The 16,780-nt window shown below is 31.6% G+C and overlaps 1 protein-coding gene across 1 annotated transcript in view; it reads left to right on the forward strand.

Annotated features, from left to right (window-relative positions):
* Positions 1 to 16,780, forward strand: part of LOC149798366 (uncharacterized) — a 211,359-nt gene that overhangs the window by 96,753 nt on the left and 97,826 nt on the right. Inside the window, exons 15-17 of the mRNA XM_089960868.1 lie at positions 3,456 to 3,594; positions 13,168 to 13,283; positions 16,600 to 16,633. Coding sequence (XP_089816994.1) covers positions 3,456 to 3,594; positions 13,168 to 13,283; positions 16,600 to 16,633 — 289 coding nt within the window. The remainder of the gene's footprint in view (positions 1 to 3,455; positions 3,595 to 13,167; positions 13,284 to 16,599; positions 16,634 to 16,780) is intronic.

Here is a 16,780-nt window from a genome sequence, read left to right on the forward strand (position 1 = left end):
CTGATTTCATCCTTATATCGTTACATATTTAAGTCTGATTTCATCCTTATATCGTTACATATTTAAGTCTGATTTCATCCTTATATCGTTACATATTTAAGTCTGATTTCATCCTTATATCGTTATGTATTTAAGTCTGATTTCATCCTTATATCGTTACATATTTAAGTCTGATTTCATCCTTATATCATTACATATTTGATTCTAATTTCATTCTTTTATCATTACATATCTAAGTCTGATTTCATCCTTATATCGTTACATATTTAAGTCTGATTTCATCCTTATATCGTTACATATTTAAGTCTGATTTCATCCTTATATCGTTACATATTTAAGTCTGATTTCATCCTTATATCGTTACATATTTAAGTCTGATTTCATCCTTATATCATTACATATTTGATTCTAATTTCATTCTTTTATCATTACATATCTAAGTCTGATTTCATCCTTATATCGTTACATATTTAAGTCTGATTTCATCCTTATATCGTTACATATTTAAGTCTGATTTCATCCTTATATCGTTACATATTTAAGTCTGATTTCATCCTTATATCATTACATATTTGATTCTAATTTCATTCTTTTATCATTACATATCTAAGTCTGATTTCATCCTTATATTGTTACATATTTAAGTCTGATTTCATCCTTATATCATTACATATCTAAGTCTGATTTCATCCTTATATCGTTACATATTTAAGTCTGATTTCATCCTTATATCGTTACATATTTAAGTCTGATTTCATCCTTATATCGTTACATATTTGATTCTAATTTCATTCTTTTATCATTACATATCTAAGTCTGATTTCATCCTTATATCGTTACATATTTGATTCTAATTTCATTCTTTTATCGTTACATATTTAAGTCTGATTTCATCCTTATATCATTACATATTTAACTCTGATTTCATCCTTATTACATATCTAAGTCTGATTTCATCTTTATTACACATCAAAGTCTGATATCATCCTTATTACATATCTAAGTCTGATATCATCCTTATTACATATCTAAGTCTGATTTCATCCTTATTACATATCTAAGTCTGATTTCATCCTTGTTACATATCTAAGTCTGATATCATCCTTATTACATATCTAAGTCTGATATCATCCTTACTAAATATCTAAGTCTGATTTCATCCTTATTACATATCTAAGTCTGATTTCATCCCTATATCATTACATATCTAAGGTTGTAGAAGACTTACAATTATTTACAATCAGTTCTGTTGTGCATTCTTCATGAGTTTTACACCAACATTAATTAGACTGCTTAGGAATGCAAAATGAAACTTGGAAAACCCCTAAAAATATTTCATCATATGCATAAAGTCAGCTTTTGTAAATAGTTGGAAGATTTTAAAAATGTTAAATTTATTGACATAAAGCACAAAAAATATATCATGAAATGTCCAGAAATTCATCAAATTTCAACAAGACAAGTGAAATTCTCAACATTTTAAAAACTACAAATCTGCAAACTTTATGAAAAATCTGCAATTTGTGGTAACCTTAGTGTAGCACAATTAATTCAGCAAAATGTGTGTCAGTGAATATCAACAGATCAACCTGACTCATTCATACATTTAGAAAAGTTCATACTAAATTTGTTTTGTTTCAAGTCAGAGGAAAAAATGAGTTTAATTCAGCAGAATAGATTTGGGGCTTCAGGTTGAGACATATTCCTATCATTAAACCTTGCTTTTTCCAGGACTTGAAGCAAAGCACATGTTTGACTTTGTTTTTTTTAATACTATTTTGTTTTATTTTTTCCACAGATTTTGAAGTATACTGTATAGAAAGGTTTATACATGTATCAGTTTGGAGTTTATAGACATTTAACTCAGTGCATTTAAAAGTATCCATGTATATATATATAGAAATGAATACACTACAGCTTTACTCTGTTGTTGTTGTTGTTGTCAGGTTTAACACCATTTTTCAGCATACGATAGGCTGTACATGGCAGCCAGTATTAATGGTGGATGAAGAACCCGGGAAAACCCCAGAAAGAACCACCGACCCACGAGAAGTTACTGGCAAGCTTTCTCACATACCAACACTGGCCGAATCCAAGACTCGAACCCACACAGACAGAGGTGAGATAGCAGTGATCTGTAACGGAGAGCACTTTAGACCACTCGGCCACTCGGGGCACCTGCTTTATTCTGTCATTATGTCGATACATGATATGCATTCTGTTGAAATATTTTCTCCATTCAGAACAGAATAATAATTTTAACAAAACACAAAATAGCCACTAAACACCTTTTAAAGCATTATTTTGTTAATGTAATCACTCTTATATTGAATTTATCTACTGGAGTAAATTGTTCCAGCACAGGTGTGGCATATGGAAACATTTAGTGTTTTAATGGAAATAAGTGTACTGAAATATCAACACTGAATGTCAGACCAAAGATGTCAGATTAAATACATATGCAATAATAGAATAAGACTTTTTTTATTATCTGGTGTAATATCTTCCAGATGTGTGCATTATGTAAACACACCTGTCAGGTAAGTATTATATTCTTTTGTAAAGTACTACCATTTACTTGTAAGTTTAGTCCAACTGTAAACTGTATGGACCCAAATCTGCCATCATATAATGCACTGTCAGATCTGTGTCTATGCAGTTCTTAGGAGTAGTCAGGAGAACATAAAACATTTTAGATCCGGGTCAGTGTTGTTTGCAGTTGGACTTGACTTATCAGTGGGTGTATATGGTAGATAACCTGTCTTTGTTGAAAGCCATTTCACAACAGTTTTCAGATTCCTATGATGGTATTTTAATTGAAAATTTGTTCTGAAAATGTTACACACCTTTATCTTTACATGTGTAAGCTAGAATCGGCAGATATGAAGAAGAACATGAACATACTATGTTAAACAATGTTGGACATTGTTCAATGTAAATTACCATATTGCTGGCTTTTTGCCATTGTTGCAGGTCATGGGTGATAATTTGCTTTCACCATTATTGCTGATGTTTTGCATCATCAACAATACAGTGTACCAATCTCCTACATTTCAATGAAAGTGATCATTGTATCAATCAATAAGTGACAGTGCTTAGAACAGAAACTTTAGCAAGAAAGGTTATATTGGGTCTTAGTGGTGAGAAAAATTTATTCCTGCTCTCTGTGATTGGTTAAGCAGGTGTATGCATGTTTATGAGAAATAAGGAAATCTCTGCACAGGTTGCTATGTTGATAAAGGAGTGTAGCAGATTATTGCCCATGGCTTGCAATAATGGCCTTTTGCAAAAAGTTAAGTTGGCTTTTTTTGCTGACCTCTTTTATAGCATATTGTTTAGAAATGTAAATTGAAAACAAAACCATTATAATAGTTCAAATAGTTTTTTTTCTTCAGTTTACTTAATTTTTTATTATTTAAATAATTTTTTTAATTCCATTTAACTTTTATACACAGGTGGACAAAGACTCGATTTGGTGGACATACGTATGTAAAGAACTTGAAGCCATCTCTCCGTACAGCTGGTGCTACTACAGTGGGTAGACGGCCTAAGACAGCGCCGGTGGACTACAAGCAAAAATGGAAAACAGAAAAGGTGAATAATAATAATAATAACAATGATAATAATACCTTATTGATAGAGCGTCATTCATTTAGTTAGGGACTATTTTCCCTTGAGGCTCTCTTGAGAAAAAGTACAATATGCTGTATCATACAAAAGATAATAGTAATTACTATTTATTTTGACATGTTTTTTAGTATTATAGGTACTAAAATTTATTATAATCTATTAGTAACACATACATACTCATGATATCTCTTCCTAAATACTGTAACATTCTGCAGAAGCTTGTTCCACAGAACTGTACCAAAGTTTTGAACGCTTTTCTTAAATTGTTTTATTCTTGGTTTTGGTGGATGAAGGTTTCCATGTGATTTTGATCTCAACTGGTAATGTGTTAAATAAGGTCTGAATAAATCTTGAAGATACTCTGGTACAGTACTCCATGTCGACATTTTTACCTTAACTGCCTTGTGAAAATCAGTCCATTCATATATGATGTTCCATTTTAGTTCTATAAACAATGCTTTGGATGAATAATCAATAGATACATCAAAAATAATGTGTGCTGTCCTTTTATCAAGTTTATAAATCCTGTCAATCTGAGATTTTTCAGTTTTCCCATACAGTTGAACAAAAATCAATTATTGAAAGAATATATGCATTGTAGTATAGAATATGGGTTTCTTTAAATAAATATTTCTTGCTTCTCCTGAGTAGGACAAAAGTTTGGATGACAGTACTTGACAAGGCTTATCAATATGGTCATCCCCTTGTAAATTATTATATACAAGTACACCAACAAGTTTTTCATGTTTGACAGTTTCATAGTAAGAGATAATTCAGGATTCCATAACTTATGTGATGTCTCCAAAATTGTACATGTTGTTTTAATTACCATCATATTTGGTTGTGCCAAGAATAATTGCCTCAGTATCAGAACAAGATGTATAGAAGTTTACATCATCTGCAAACAAATGTATATTTGTGAATATTCTCATTGTGTTAAATTAACCAATGCCTGGCCCCTCTTTCATAACACATCTCGATATGAGTTCATACTAAAATATAAATTTTATAAAAATTTCAGAATTTGTCATTTGTAACATACAAAAGAAAATTGGAAATAACTTAAATTTTCATCTCAAGTTATTCATTCAGACTCACTTGATGGATAGAGTGTCAGTAAATGATCATGACAGAAATTGCTTGAAAGGCAGACTTCAATTAAAGGAGTGTTAATCAGATTGCAAAGGTTTATGAAAAATGGGTCAGGGAAGGACAAAAATGGATCATGGATAGACAGAAAAACTCTGCCCACTCATTTGCAAAGCATTGTTTTGGGACAACACTAGAACAAGATGTTTCCTTTCTTGGAGTTTTGCTTAAAGTAACAACAGTTTAATGTATTTAGTGATGAAATGGAAATTTCACAAAAGGCAATCCACTGTACATTATTTTAACCTAGGAGTGGAGTGTATTTTTTGCATTAATGTTTGTGGTAGAGTAATCTTTTATGCTAAGTGCATCATTCACTCAAACTCAAATGTTAGAGCTGGATTAAAAAAAACAAAAAAAACCCAAACAAAACAAACACACACACACTTGTGTCTGAGAACTTTTCCATATTTACTTATTGGCATTCCATATTTACTTATTGGCATTCCATATTTACTTATTGGCATTTGTTTCCAACAGATTTATCTCTCATGTGATAAATTCTTAACTACCTGTGACATATTAATTTTGTCACACACAATTGCATTTATTAACTTCTGCTTCATGCCAACCACTCCTGAATCAATTAGTGTTGTTAATTGTCTTAAAGTTACAGGGCCTCTTTCATATCTATGGATAGGGTATATAAGTATTACTTATATTTATCCATCCTGTCAGGTTCTATCCTCGCTCATCCATCATGAATTTCAGGATATCTTCTCAATAATTTTTGTAATAATTTCAAGGATTTAAACCAAATTTGGTATTAGGCTTTACATTCAGAAGGCTTGGGTCAAGTTAGATTTTCACCATTTTCAATACATGCAAAAAATGGATAAGGCCCTTTCTGACGAGCAACTTTGCCATTTGCTTATATTATCTTGACAGGGGCATCTGTGTCGTGTGGACACATGTCTAGTTTTTTTGTGACTCAAGAAAATCATAAAAAAATTACTCTGATTATTTTGTTAATAAGTCGAGTCCAACTGCAGACTGCATAGATCCAGATTTACCAACAGATCTGGTTATATTCAGTTTGTTAGGAGTAATCAGTTGAACAAATAACATAGACCCTCATTTGCCAGCACATTCTGTGAATTCAGATCTGGATCTATGTTGTTTGCAGTTGGAGTCAATTTATATATATACATACAATCATTACAGTTTTAATTATTAAAAAATATATATTAAATATAATGCAGGAAACAAGAATGAAGCAAAAATTAGCTATGTTTAGATATAAGAGATTTGTGCTCATTAAGCATTATCCCACAGTTACAGAATACTAAGTAATGGTGCTTATTTACACCTGAAATAGGCTATTGAGGCATCACTATCATGTTTTGTGTTTTTGTCACTTGTAGAACAATGCATACTTTAATTGAAGTTGATAGTTATTCACATGAAACCTGCATAAGCCTTCATAGTTATCTCCCTTGAGATTTTTTTTCGACAGGCATTATATGTGCACTCTCCTTATTTTGAAAATGTAGAAAATAAATTCCATTACAGACTATTTAGCAAGTTTATCAGTGTATAAATACCAATTTGAGTCAACTCTTATTACAGTAGCCAAGTTCACTTCCAGTTTTTTTACTCAACTTTAATTACATCTAAGTTCATTTCCAGCCATTTTCTTGTAGTAAAGAATATATCACTGTGAAGATCATGCCTTTAGTTTAGAACAGTTCTTAGTGTTTTTTTCTAATGTTGTAAAACAATAACATGGAAGGTTGACCCAAAACATGATGGAAACCTATTTCAGGAGAAGCAGATACAAATGATAATGAGAACTGTCTAGAAATTTGCTTGAATTGATACATGTCTGATGCCATTACCAGATGATTTCTTTCAGTTGTAGATTTACATTAAGAGTGACAGAAGCTTTATAATATATGTATGTATTTTAGAACCCTGATAGTAAACAGGTGCAATTTCCTGAGTTAATTCTAAAGGAACCAGTGGTCAATGTGCCAGTAAGTATGTTGTCTGCTGCATTGGTGACAGCTTGACACTGCATGGGAAAGTTGGTTGTGTTTTCTCTGTTGTATCAGTGAAGGACCTTAGATCTTTAAATGAAGAAACTCTTAATACTTATAAAGTTTAATTTTAATAATCCTGTTTCTATCTTTCAAAAATGTTACTTTTATATGACAGCATTAGTGAGAAATATAATCAGGTGAATCTAATATTCTAACTCATGTGCAGATGTAATGAAGTATTTGATTGGTTAAAAGCATTAAAATATATTGCCATTATGTCAAAGATATTTGTTACATTGACACCATCTTGATGCTATTACCCTCATTAGGATATAGAGCTATGCAGAATGACTACTGTATATACTTGCTTATATGTTGAGTGCAACTGCAAACTGCACAGATGCAGATCTGCCATTTCATAATGCCCTGGCAGGTCTTGGTCTGTACAGTTTGTTAAGAGTGATCAGTAGAACCAACAACATATACCCTGATATACAGGTGCATTATGCTATGGCAGATCAGGATCTTTATTGTTTGCAGTTTGACTCGACTTACAAGTGAGTATATGCAATATTTGTAATAATTTCTGGAAAACCGTTTTCTAAATACATTAAAACTTGGATAAAAGTATTCGATTGGATGATTTGAGAGCATGTGGTTTAGCAATTTCAAATATTCAGCTTATCATCTTTGCTCAAGTTTGACTGCTGAAACCTGTATTAATGTCCTAAAATCCCCATACATAACATTAACCACTCAATTTAAAAGAGATAGCTTTAATTTTGAAAATTGGGACTAAATTTATTTAGAGCTCAGCAATTAGGTCTTTTATTTCCAAGCTCTTGGTTTAAAAAAAAAAATGTTTGTTTTACAAACTAATAAAAAGCACCATGGTCGTATTCAACAGAGACACAACCAATAATTGATAGAATTTGAACTTTTAGGTTGTAAATTATGGCAGGTAATTTATTTGCATGTTTACAATTTTGTTAATAAATTTCAGTAATCATAAAAAGTCTGTCAAAATCTAACAAATTAAAAAATCCATGCATGCTAAAGTCTGTCCACGTGTTTTTGCATATGGCTTTAATTGTAAAAAATTTATTTGTAGCTTTATATGGAATAGTGCCTGTGACAATGTTTGTTATGGACAGCAAGCACCAACTTATCAAAAGATGGTCACATCTTGATATGGTGTAAACTCATGTCACATATCAGAAAACAGTTTTATTATTTTTACAGAAAAACTCTGTCCATAACCATGCCTAATACCTTCAGAGTTTGAATAAATTAAAGGCTTTTACACATGATTCAGTATCATACAATTGACCTATTTTATTTAAGTGTTATTTATCCAACTTTGCTTTATAGGTCATTCATACATTTTAACTGCATTTTCAACACTAACTTGCTTTAGTATTTGACAGATGACAATTCTTTTTCATATTTGTAATTAAAAATCTAATTCACTGTTCTTATATATCACAATTAGAAAAAACTTATGCATCTATTGTAAATTTCCACTGATATGAAATTATGTGTGAATACAAAACAGTATCTGATATTCAAGTGGGTAAAGGCCACTTCATGATTTCTTTGTTGTTATGTACTGATTTTTGTGGCTTGTGAAAAATTATGCTTTGTCCTTATTTGGATTTGTGCATTAGGAAAGGGGTCCTATTATTTTTTATACAAGGAACATGGCTCATGAGGTCTAAGTTTGGGGTTTTGAGTAACCACAAAATGTATGAACTTTTATTCTTAGAAAAATAGTGAATTCACTGTAATATTTGCACCTGCAACCTTATTACAGAAAAATGTAATTCATTAAAAAATGACTTATCTACAGTCTTGTACAGGTAATGTAAGTCAGTAGAATAGGACACTTTTATATTAATTTATTACACATGATGTAAGTGATGAATGTTATGTATAAACTTTCTTTTTCTTGGAAAATGTCAGAATTTACAAAATCATTGTTTGATTAGTGACACACATTTACCTTCTAGTAAAGATAAGATGTTTATGGAGAAGCTGGCAGTAGTTGTCAAACTTTGTCAGTGGCACTTTTCTAGCAAATTAAAGATAAAACGTTATCGCTGACAAACAACTGCAAAGTCATATTTGGACAGAGTTTAATTTCACTAACCATTTGGATCAGATATATATGTAATTGTCTGCCTAATATATTTTAAAAATCGAAGAACTGTATATCACATTGAGATAGATGTAGAAATATGTATTATGAAACAGTATCTTCTGAAAATTTTAATTAATATTTTAAATAATTTACTCTTAAATATACATGAAATTTTGAAAGATCATTAGGGTTTCATTTGAAAATACAAATTTTGGATGCAAGGAACATCCTCTATTATTCTCCAATCAATATAAATTATGTTCCAAGATTTAATTATATTAGCATCGAAATTGACAAATGTATAGAATTTCTGTGGGTATAGTCAGATTTTCCATTAATTTGAAATTTTAAACTCAATAAAATTATGTCAGATCCTAAAATATAAGAATCTATGATACTGTTCTTTCATGAAATTTTATAATTATCTTGTTATCAGAGTCACATCAAATGAATCTTGCTAAAGTTTATTGATAACAATAGAATTTTATTCTGTTTATTAGATCTATATTCTTTTTTTCTTCATTTTTTCCACTGCAGTTGTCACTTGCATGCTAGTAATCCTTAATTTGTACCCAATGTACAATTACTTTGAAAGCTATGTATTTGCATATTTTGCTAATTGCAATATATTAGGAGAGATGTGATGCTTTTATTACTGATTTCATTAGGATTACATGACTTTTGAAAACTTTGCCTGGAATGCGGGATTATGAATGATTGTCTAAAAGTGCATGTGAATTATATCCTCAAAATTGAAATAACTGCATTAATATTGTGGCTGGTCATTGGCTAGAAAATGTAGAGAATTGAGCTAGTTAAGTTAAATTGTTCAATTATCAAATTATTGATAATCAGGCTCTTTACCTTTAATTGTAACCCCAGTTCGTTTATAGATAGAAGAAAAAAATCCTGATTGAGTTAACATCATTTTAGTGTTTTTATTTCTTTGTTTCATTTAACTTGTGAAATCTCAGGCATTAAAATTAAGGTAATTTCACTTTGTATTTCTCAAAGGGTTCGAACTCTTTATTTCCTTTAATATAGAATATTTCATAGAGTTGAATATCACACTGAATGATACAGCTGATATAATATTTCACACAGAGTTGAATGCCTTACTGATTGATACAGCTGATATCATACATGTATTACCATACTGATTGATACAGCTGATATCATACTACCATACTGAATGATACAGCTGACGTCATACTTCATAGAGTTGAATACCATTCTAAATGATACAGCTGATATACTATTTCATACATAGTTGAATACCATACTGAATGATACAGATGAGTACACATTTCATACAGAGTTGAATACTGTACTAAATGATACAGCTGATATCATATTTCATACAGAGTTGAATACTGTACTAAATGATACAGCTGATATCATATTTCATACAGAGTTGAATACTGTACTAAATGATACAGCTGATATCATATTTCATACAGAGTTGAATACTGTACTAAATGATACAGCTGATATCAGCATTATTTTATGTCTTAGTAAATGTGACCCATCCATCTTTTATGTTTGTAGTACAATGATGGACTATGCATACTTATATATGTAGCACAATGGTGGACTGTGCATACTTATATATGTAGCACAATGGTGGACTGTGCATATCTATGTATATTGGTGGACTGAGCATATTTATGTATGTAGCACAATGGTGGACTGTGCATATCTATGTATATTGGTGGACTGAGCATATTTATGTATGTAGCACAATGGTGGACTGTGCATTCTTATGTATGTAGCATATTGGTGGACTTGAAATTTTTATATACATAGCACAATGGTAGACTAATCAAAATTAAATGGTGTCAGCTCAAATATTGCTTCATATTTCATAATTCCATTGAAGATTTTTGTTTTCCCAAGTTCCATGTTTTGCAAACAAACATTTTTGGGTAGAAAGCACAATATCTAAAAAAAATTGATGCCCAACAAATAATATTGAATAATAGTATATAAGATAACAATATCATAATGAATGCCATGATTCAGCACTGGTAGGGTGAAATAGATCTAGATATTATGTATTTGCCATTATGTAGTTGTTGTGAGACATTTGTATACACCATTTTTGTGTGTTGAGCATAACATACCATCATTTTGCATGTCTGTCGGTTTCTGCTTATACATCTATCCATCTATCTGTGCATTAGTTCACACTCAAGATCTAGGTCACTGTTAAGTTCAATTTCTTACTAAATAGAAGGTGGACTTGACAATAAGTGGATCTGTTGTTATTTTTATTTTTAGCTTTAGTTTTTGGCCACATTAAACATTATTTATACTCAGTCAGTTTATATCTGTTACTTCTGGAATTTCCATTCATCTCTCATTCCATGTCATTGATTCCATATTTACCCGTGTAGGTTTGCCATATATACTCATGTGTAAGTTAAATCCAACTGTAATCAACATAGGCCCTGATCTGCAGTTGCATAATATGCAATCTGTGTTGTTTTGTTTTGCTGATTACTCCTAATAAACCATATGTGATTACTCCTAATAAACCGTATAGCCCCAGATCTGCCAGAATAGTAGATCTGGGTTTATGCAATTTGCAGGGGATCCAACTCATGTGTGAGTGTAGATGGTATACCCTGTCAACAAATGGCCTTGACCAGATAAGCTATCACAGCCAAGATCAGTATTTGCCATCACACATGTTTTTGCTGTTTGTCCAAATTCATAATTATTATGAACACAGTAAAACATGGTTCCAATTTCAATAAATTCATAATTAGAATGAACACAGTAGAACCCTGTCCCAATTCCACTAAATTCATAATTAGAATGAACACAGTAGAACCCTGTCCCAATTCCACTAAATTCATAATTAGAATGAACACAGTGGAACCCTGTCCCAATTCCACTAAATTCATAATTAGAATGAACACAGTAGAACCCTGTCCCAATTCCACTAAAAAATTTTTTAAAGATTTTTCTTTTTGCATAGTTTGTAACAAAGAATTTTGCACAGAACATTCATCAGGCTTAAGAGATTAAAATGTAATCTTCAGATGTTGAATTCTTCTAAGATTCTGACTTTGTTTATGAGGAAAGTTGTTTTATTTCCTCAGATTAAAGGAACATCTGAATTCTTCTTTTATTTCAAGAATAAAAAGCTTTTAATGCATTAAATTTTTAAAATGACGTCATCTTAGATAATTTCCATTATTTTTGCATCTGACAAAAATATTGATATTATTTGTTTTGGGGCCATGATAGTCTCATTTTGGGGCCATGATAGTCACACTTTGGGACCATGATAATCACTCTTTGGGGCCTTGATAGTCCCAGTTCAGGGGCCATGATAGTCTCACTTTGGGGTCAATATAGTCTCACTTTGGGGCCATGATAGTCTCACTTTGGGGCTATGATAGTCATACTTTGGGACCATATAGTCTCACTTGGAGGCCATGATAGTCCCAATTCAGGGGCCATGATAGTCTCACTTTGGGGTCATAATAGTCACACTTTGGGGCCATGATAGTCCCAATTCAGGGGCCATGATAGTCTCACTTTGTGGTCATTATAGTCACACTTTGGGGCCATGATAGTCCTACTTTGGGGCCATGATAGTCTCACTTTGAGGCCATGATAGTCCCAATTCAGGGGCCATGATAGTCTCACTTTGGGGTCATAATAGTCACACTTTGGGGCCATGATAGTCTCACTTTGTGGCCATGATAGTTCCCTGTGAAAACAATACCGATTTTGGCTATGAATCACTAATTCCAAGTACCATCACCTAATCAGAATTTAAGGTGTGTTTTAATATGCAAACTAATCCTTGACTGTTGACAGTATATAAGAAGATTGTTGAATCATTTTTCATTGTCTCTTTGTTACATAGGCATGGTATTACCATCACTGATCAAATGTCCTCTTTTTAAACCATTTGGTATGCATTATTCTGTGTCTGGAGTGGATATCTTGTATGCTTTTTATGCTAAAGATGCATGCAGCAGATGTCAATTTTTTTTCCACTCTCTGAAGTGACATATTTTTATTTTAATCCTATGATAATCTTAGAGTTTGCTCCAGTAACATTGGTATATCAACTGCAAATATGCCAAATCCATTCTTTCTCTGTAGCCAAGCCTGTAGAAAGACACGTTATAATCAATGCTTTAGCACATTTGTAATGATTATTATATAGCCATTACAAGTATATTTTGTAATCAATACTTTACTGTATTTGATATAATTATTATTAATGTTGTGAATATGTTGTAGGAGAGTGACAAAAACCAGCGGATTCCACAGGCTGCCACCAACACCGTAACGGAGGTTGATCAGAAAGTGGTGGATGACATGCTGGTTATTAATCAACTGGCAGAAACCAGTGACAGGTATAACCTGCAATTGAAAGTTCAATCAATTGAGTTGAAATAACTGTAAGCCTTGAGTTTTCTTAATTAAAGCTTTTCATTTGAAAATAATGTAATGACTCCATGGTCTTAAACTAAGTAACAGAAAAGAACAAAACCCAACAAGTTTTGTAAATTTCAACAAACAATTTATTATCCTAGAATACAAAGTGAAATTTTAATTACAGTATTGTGAATTAAATCCAAAATAGTCCTAAAGGTTCTATCATAAGTCAAGAAGTATAGTGTTCCAAATGAATTCCAGTGGCATTTAGAAATGAATTCCAATTTGGAATGTGATTATGTGCCAATAGTCTGCAATTTGGTGTGCTAACAGTTTTGTTGCATCACAGTGATATAACCCAAAATACCCTTGAATGAATTCACAATAATTCCAAAATAGTGATTTAGTCCGAAAATGATCAGTGAGCATTTTGTAATTCCAGCAAATAATTTAAATAAAAGATTCCTCTCAAATTAAATCTGAACTGTGACAACTGAATTTAAAATTGGGATTGAATAATTCTGATGTAAACAAACTCAATATAAAAACCTAAGACAGGACCCGGATGAGGGTCAGAAGTTAATTTCCAGAACATTCTAAGTTGTAAACAATTTATATATAGATTCCCACTTAACCTGTGTTGTAATAACCATGTACTGTAAATACTCTATTTTAATGGAAATTTCTATTAAACTGTAAACAAAACTTGATTCTAGAAAATTCTAAAGTCAGAGTCAAAGCTGTATCTAGAACTCAAACGAAAGTAAACATGTTTACCTACAATTTATAATTACATGAAAATATAATCCACATTCATAGACAAATATAAGCTGTGTAATATATTTACAAATGACCCTTACAATCTACAATTATGGACAAAAAAATGAAACACACTGTATTGATATTCATAATATAATGTTACCTACCAGAAGATTTTTTAACTGGGATATATGTAATTTTTCATGCACATTTGTTAAATTATTTTTTCTGTTGTTCAGAATAGTTATAGGTAAAAAATTAGTTAAAATTTTCTTTAGCACCTAAAATTTGCACACTTTTAATATGAAAAATTCTTTGTACGAAAGGTCAGAGAGCAAACAAATAATTCATACTTGTATGGAATTATAGCTTTACAAAAATTAAAATTGAAATTTTCACATATTACAGTAATAGGTAATGAAATTATAATAATTAATCTAAATTTGTACAGGTACAAAATATGAAACCTAACTAGGTTTATAACCATGCTGCTCTAGTGCTGGTCAAAGGTTAGACTAACTTAGTACAATAGGTGTAGTAAGAGCTGTTGTGAGGAGTGAGTATTATGCATAATTGCCCAGGGTGCCAAACCTTTGGGGAGGGGGGAAGCACCCTTTCATGGAGCATGTTCTTTTATTCTGTATTTTATTTAAATAAATATACAGCTGTTTCATAAAATACCTATGTTTAGTTATTCTCATGACTGCTAATACATTAAAAAAATAAACAGTTTGCCATATTTTCTCACAAGTTGGTGGGTGTTACAAGGCAATACTTGCCTGGGGCGACAAACATGGTTGCATACAGACAAGACAAATATCCAGGCTGCTGTGAATGAACAGTTGTGTCAGCAACAAGCTGATCTCATACAAACTCTGCTTGTGTCACATGATACACTCTAAACATCTCATGGGTTCTTAGGGAATGAAAGGCTCAGGGAAATTGAAATTAAACAGTACTTACCAAGTTGAAGTTTGATGATAATTCCATTGATCATGTAGTACCCACCTTCCCTGTCACCTCCATCTTGTATCATTTGACTTCTCTAAAGACTGACCAGTCATGTGATCTATTCATGATCTTTTGTGATCCGTAAGGATACTACAGGTTCAATGAAATTGTCATCAAACTTCAAGCTGGTAAGTATCATTTAATATTCTACATTATCACACTTTACAAACAGTATGGGCAGTTTTATATTTTTGATATGACAACATGTTAAATATCACTGTTTGTGATTCTGATTGGTCCAAAATAAGCCAATGAAATTCTTGCACATTATTCTCCTTATTGTTATTGATTGGCTTTGATCATGGGAATGTTTTTTACCTTGCCTACTGGAACATTTTGTTTTTACTATTACTACTAACATTTTGGCAGCCATTTTTTTGAATTGACTTCCCAAAGGGAATTGTGGGGGAAAAGGTCATGTCTTTCTGAATATGGCCCATTTACCCCACATGATCGCATTTCATCATGTATAGCAAGCATATCATACTTTGAAAATGGCATAAAACCCCAAGGTAAGAAGGAGAACATCAAGTAAAACTAAGGGTATTGTTTAATTGATATCATGTATGGGGATAGGCTGAAATGTATACCTGTATTGTGGAGTCCTCTCTTTTTAGTGTGGTTTAAATATAAATTTATAGAAGTAAATAAACTCACATCATTTCACAGAAGAATGTCAACATAAACCAGTCTCCCAACTAACAGAACTTCATCCAACCACAGCATATTTATGTGGTAAATATGTGATGCAATTCTGACTCAGAATGAAATTGTTTTATCTGTAGGCTACTGTTCCAAATGAAATAATGCAAATATCTGGTCACAAATACATTACAGTACCTATGGGAATTTCTACATCCAGTAATCCTCCTTTCAATGTAATGTTTATTTGTGAAAGTGACACTTAGGTTAAACCTGGATCATCTACTGTACTCTTACTAGTACTGTATCACACAAATTGGACATTCTGTTTGAAAAAATAATTTTGTCTTTGCAAAATGTTCTGTTTATTTAGAAAGTCACTGGTTCTTTGTTTTATCATTTCTAAAGAAGTATAACGTAGTTTTATACATTAATACTTGTTCATCTTTGTTTGGGGCTCTTTTTACACACAGCAAATGAAAGGTGCAGTCTCTCAGTCAGCATGAACAAAATTATTCATTCTTCTTTCTCTAAATAATTTCTACTGAAATAAAAAGTATGTGATAAAAAGGATTGCAAATAGGTAATGATTTAATATTAAATTTATGAAACTCATTGAATATTATCCAGCTTTTGCGTGCCTTGGCAACTCGTTTCATAAATTTAATATTAAATAATTACCCATTTGAGATCCTATATTTGTTGTGCTTTAGTCAGTTATTTTTACAAATCAAATGCAAGGCTATATAGTATATTTAAAAGAGGAATCTAGAATTCTTCCAATTTTTGTTGCCTGTGTGTGCTTCAAAATATTTTTTCCTTTTTAGGAACTAAATTTCAGTTAGGAGTAAGAGTACCTTTAACATTTCTTAACATTTTCAGATATGGTTCCCAGGGATCATTAGTACTTGATGAGGTAAGCTTTTATTCTTACCTAGGCTAGTGTGACAAACAGTGGGAAATTCGTCACAGACATAAAATTAATTTTGGCATAAAGGGGTAAGGAGGTTGATTTTGTTGCAGCGGACAGTCTTTTTTGTCCATTTTTTGTCTTTCCCATTCT

The sequence above is a fragment of the Sinohyriopsis cumingii genome, chromosome 6 (assembly GCF_028554795.1).
Source record: "Sinohyriopsis cumingii isolate HCF-2022 chromosome 6, ASM2855479v2, whole genome shotgun sequence".
NCBI lineage: Eukaryota > Metazoa > Mollusca > Bivalvia > Unionida > Unionidae > Sinohyriopsis > Sinohyriopsis cumingii.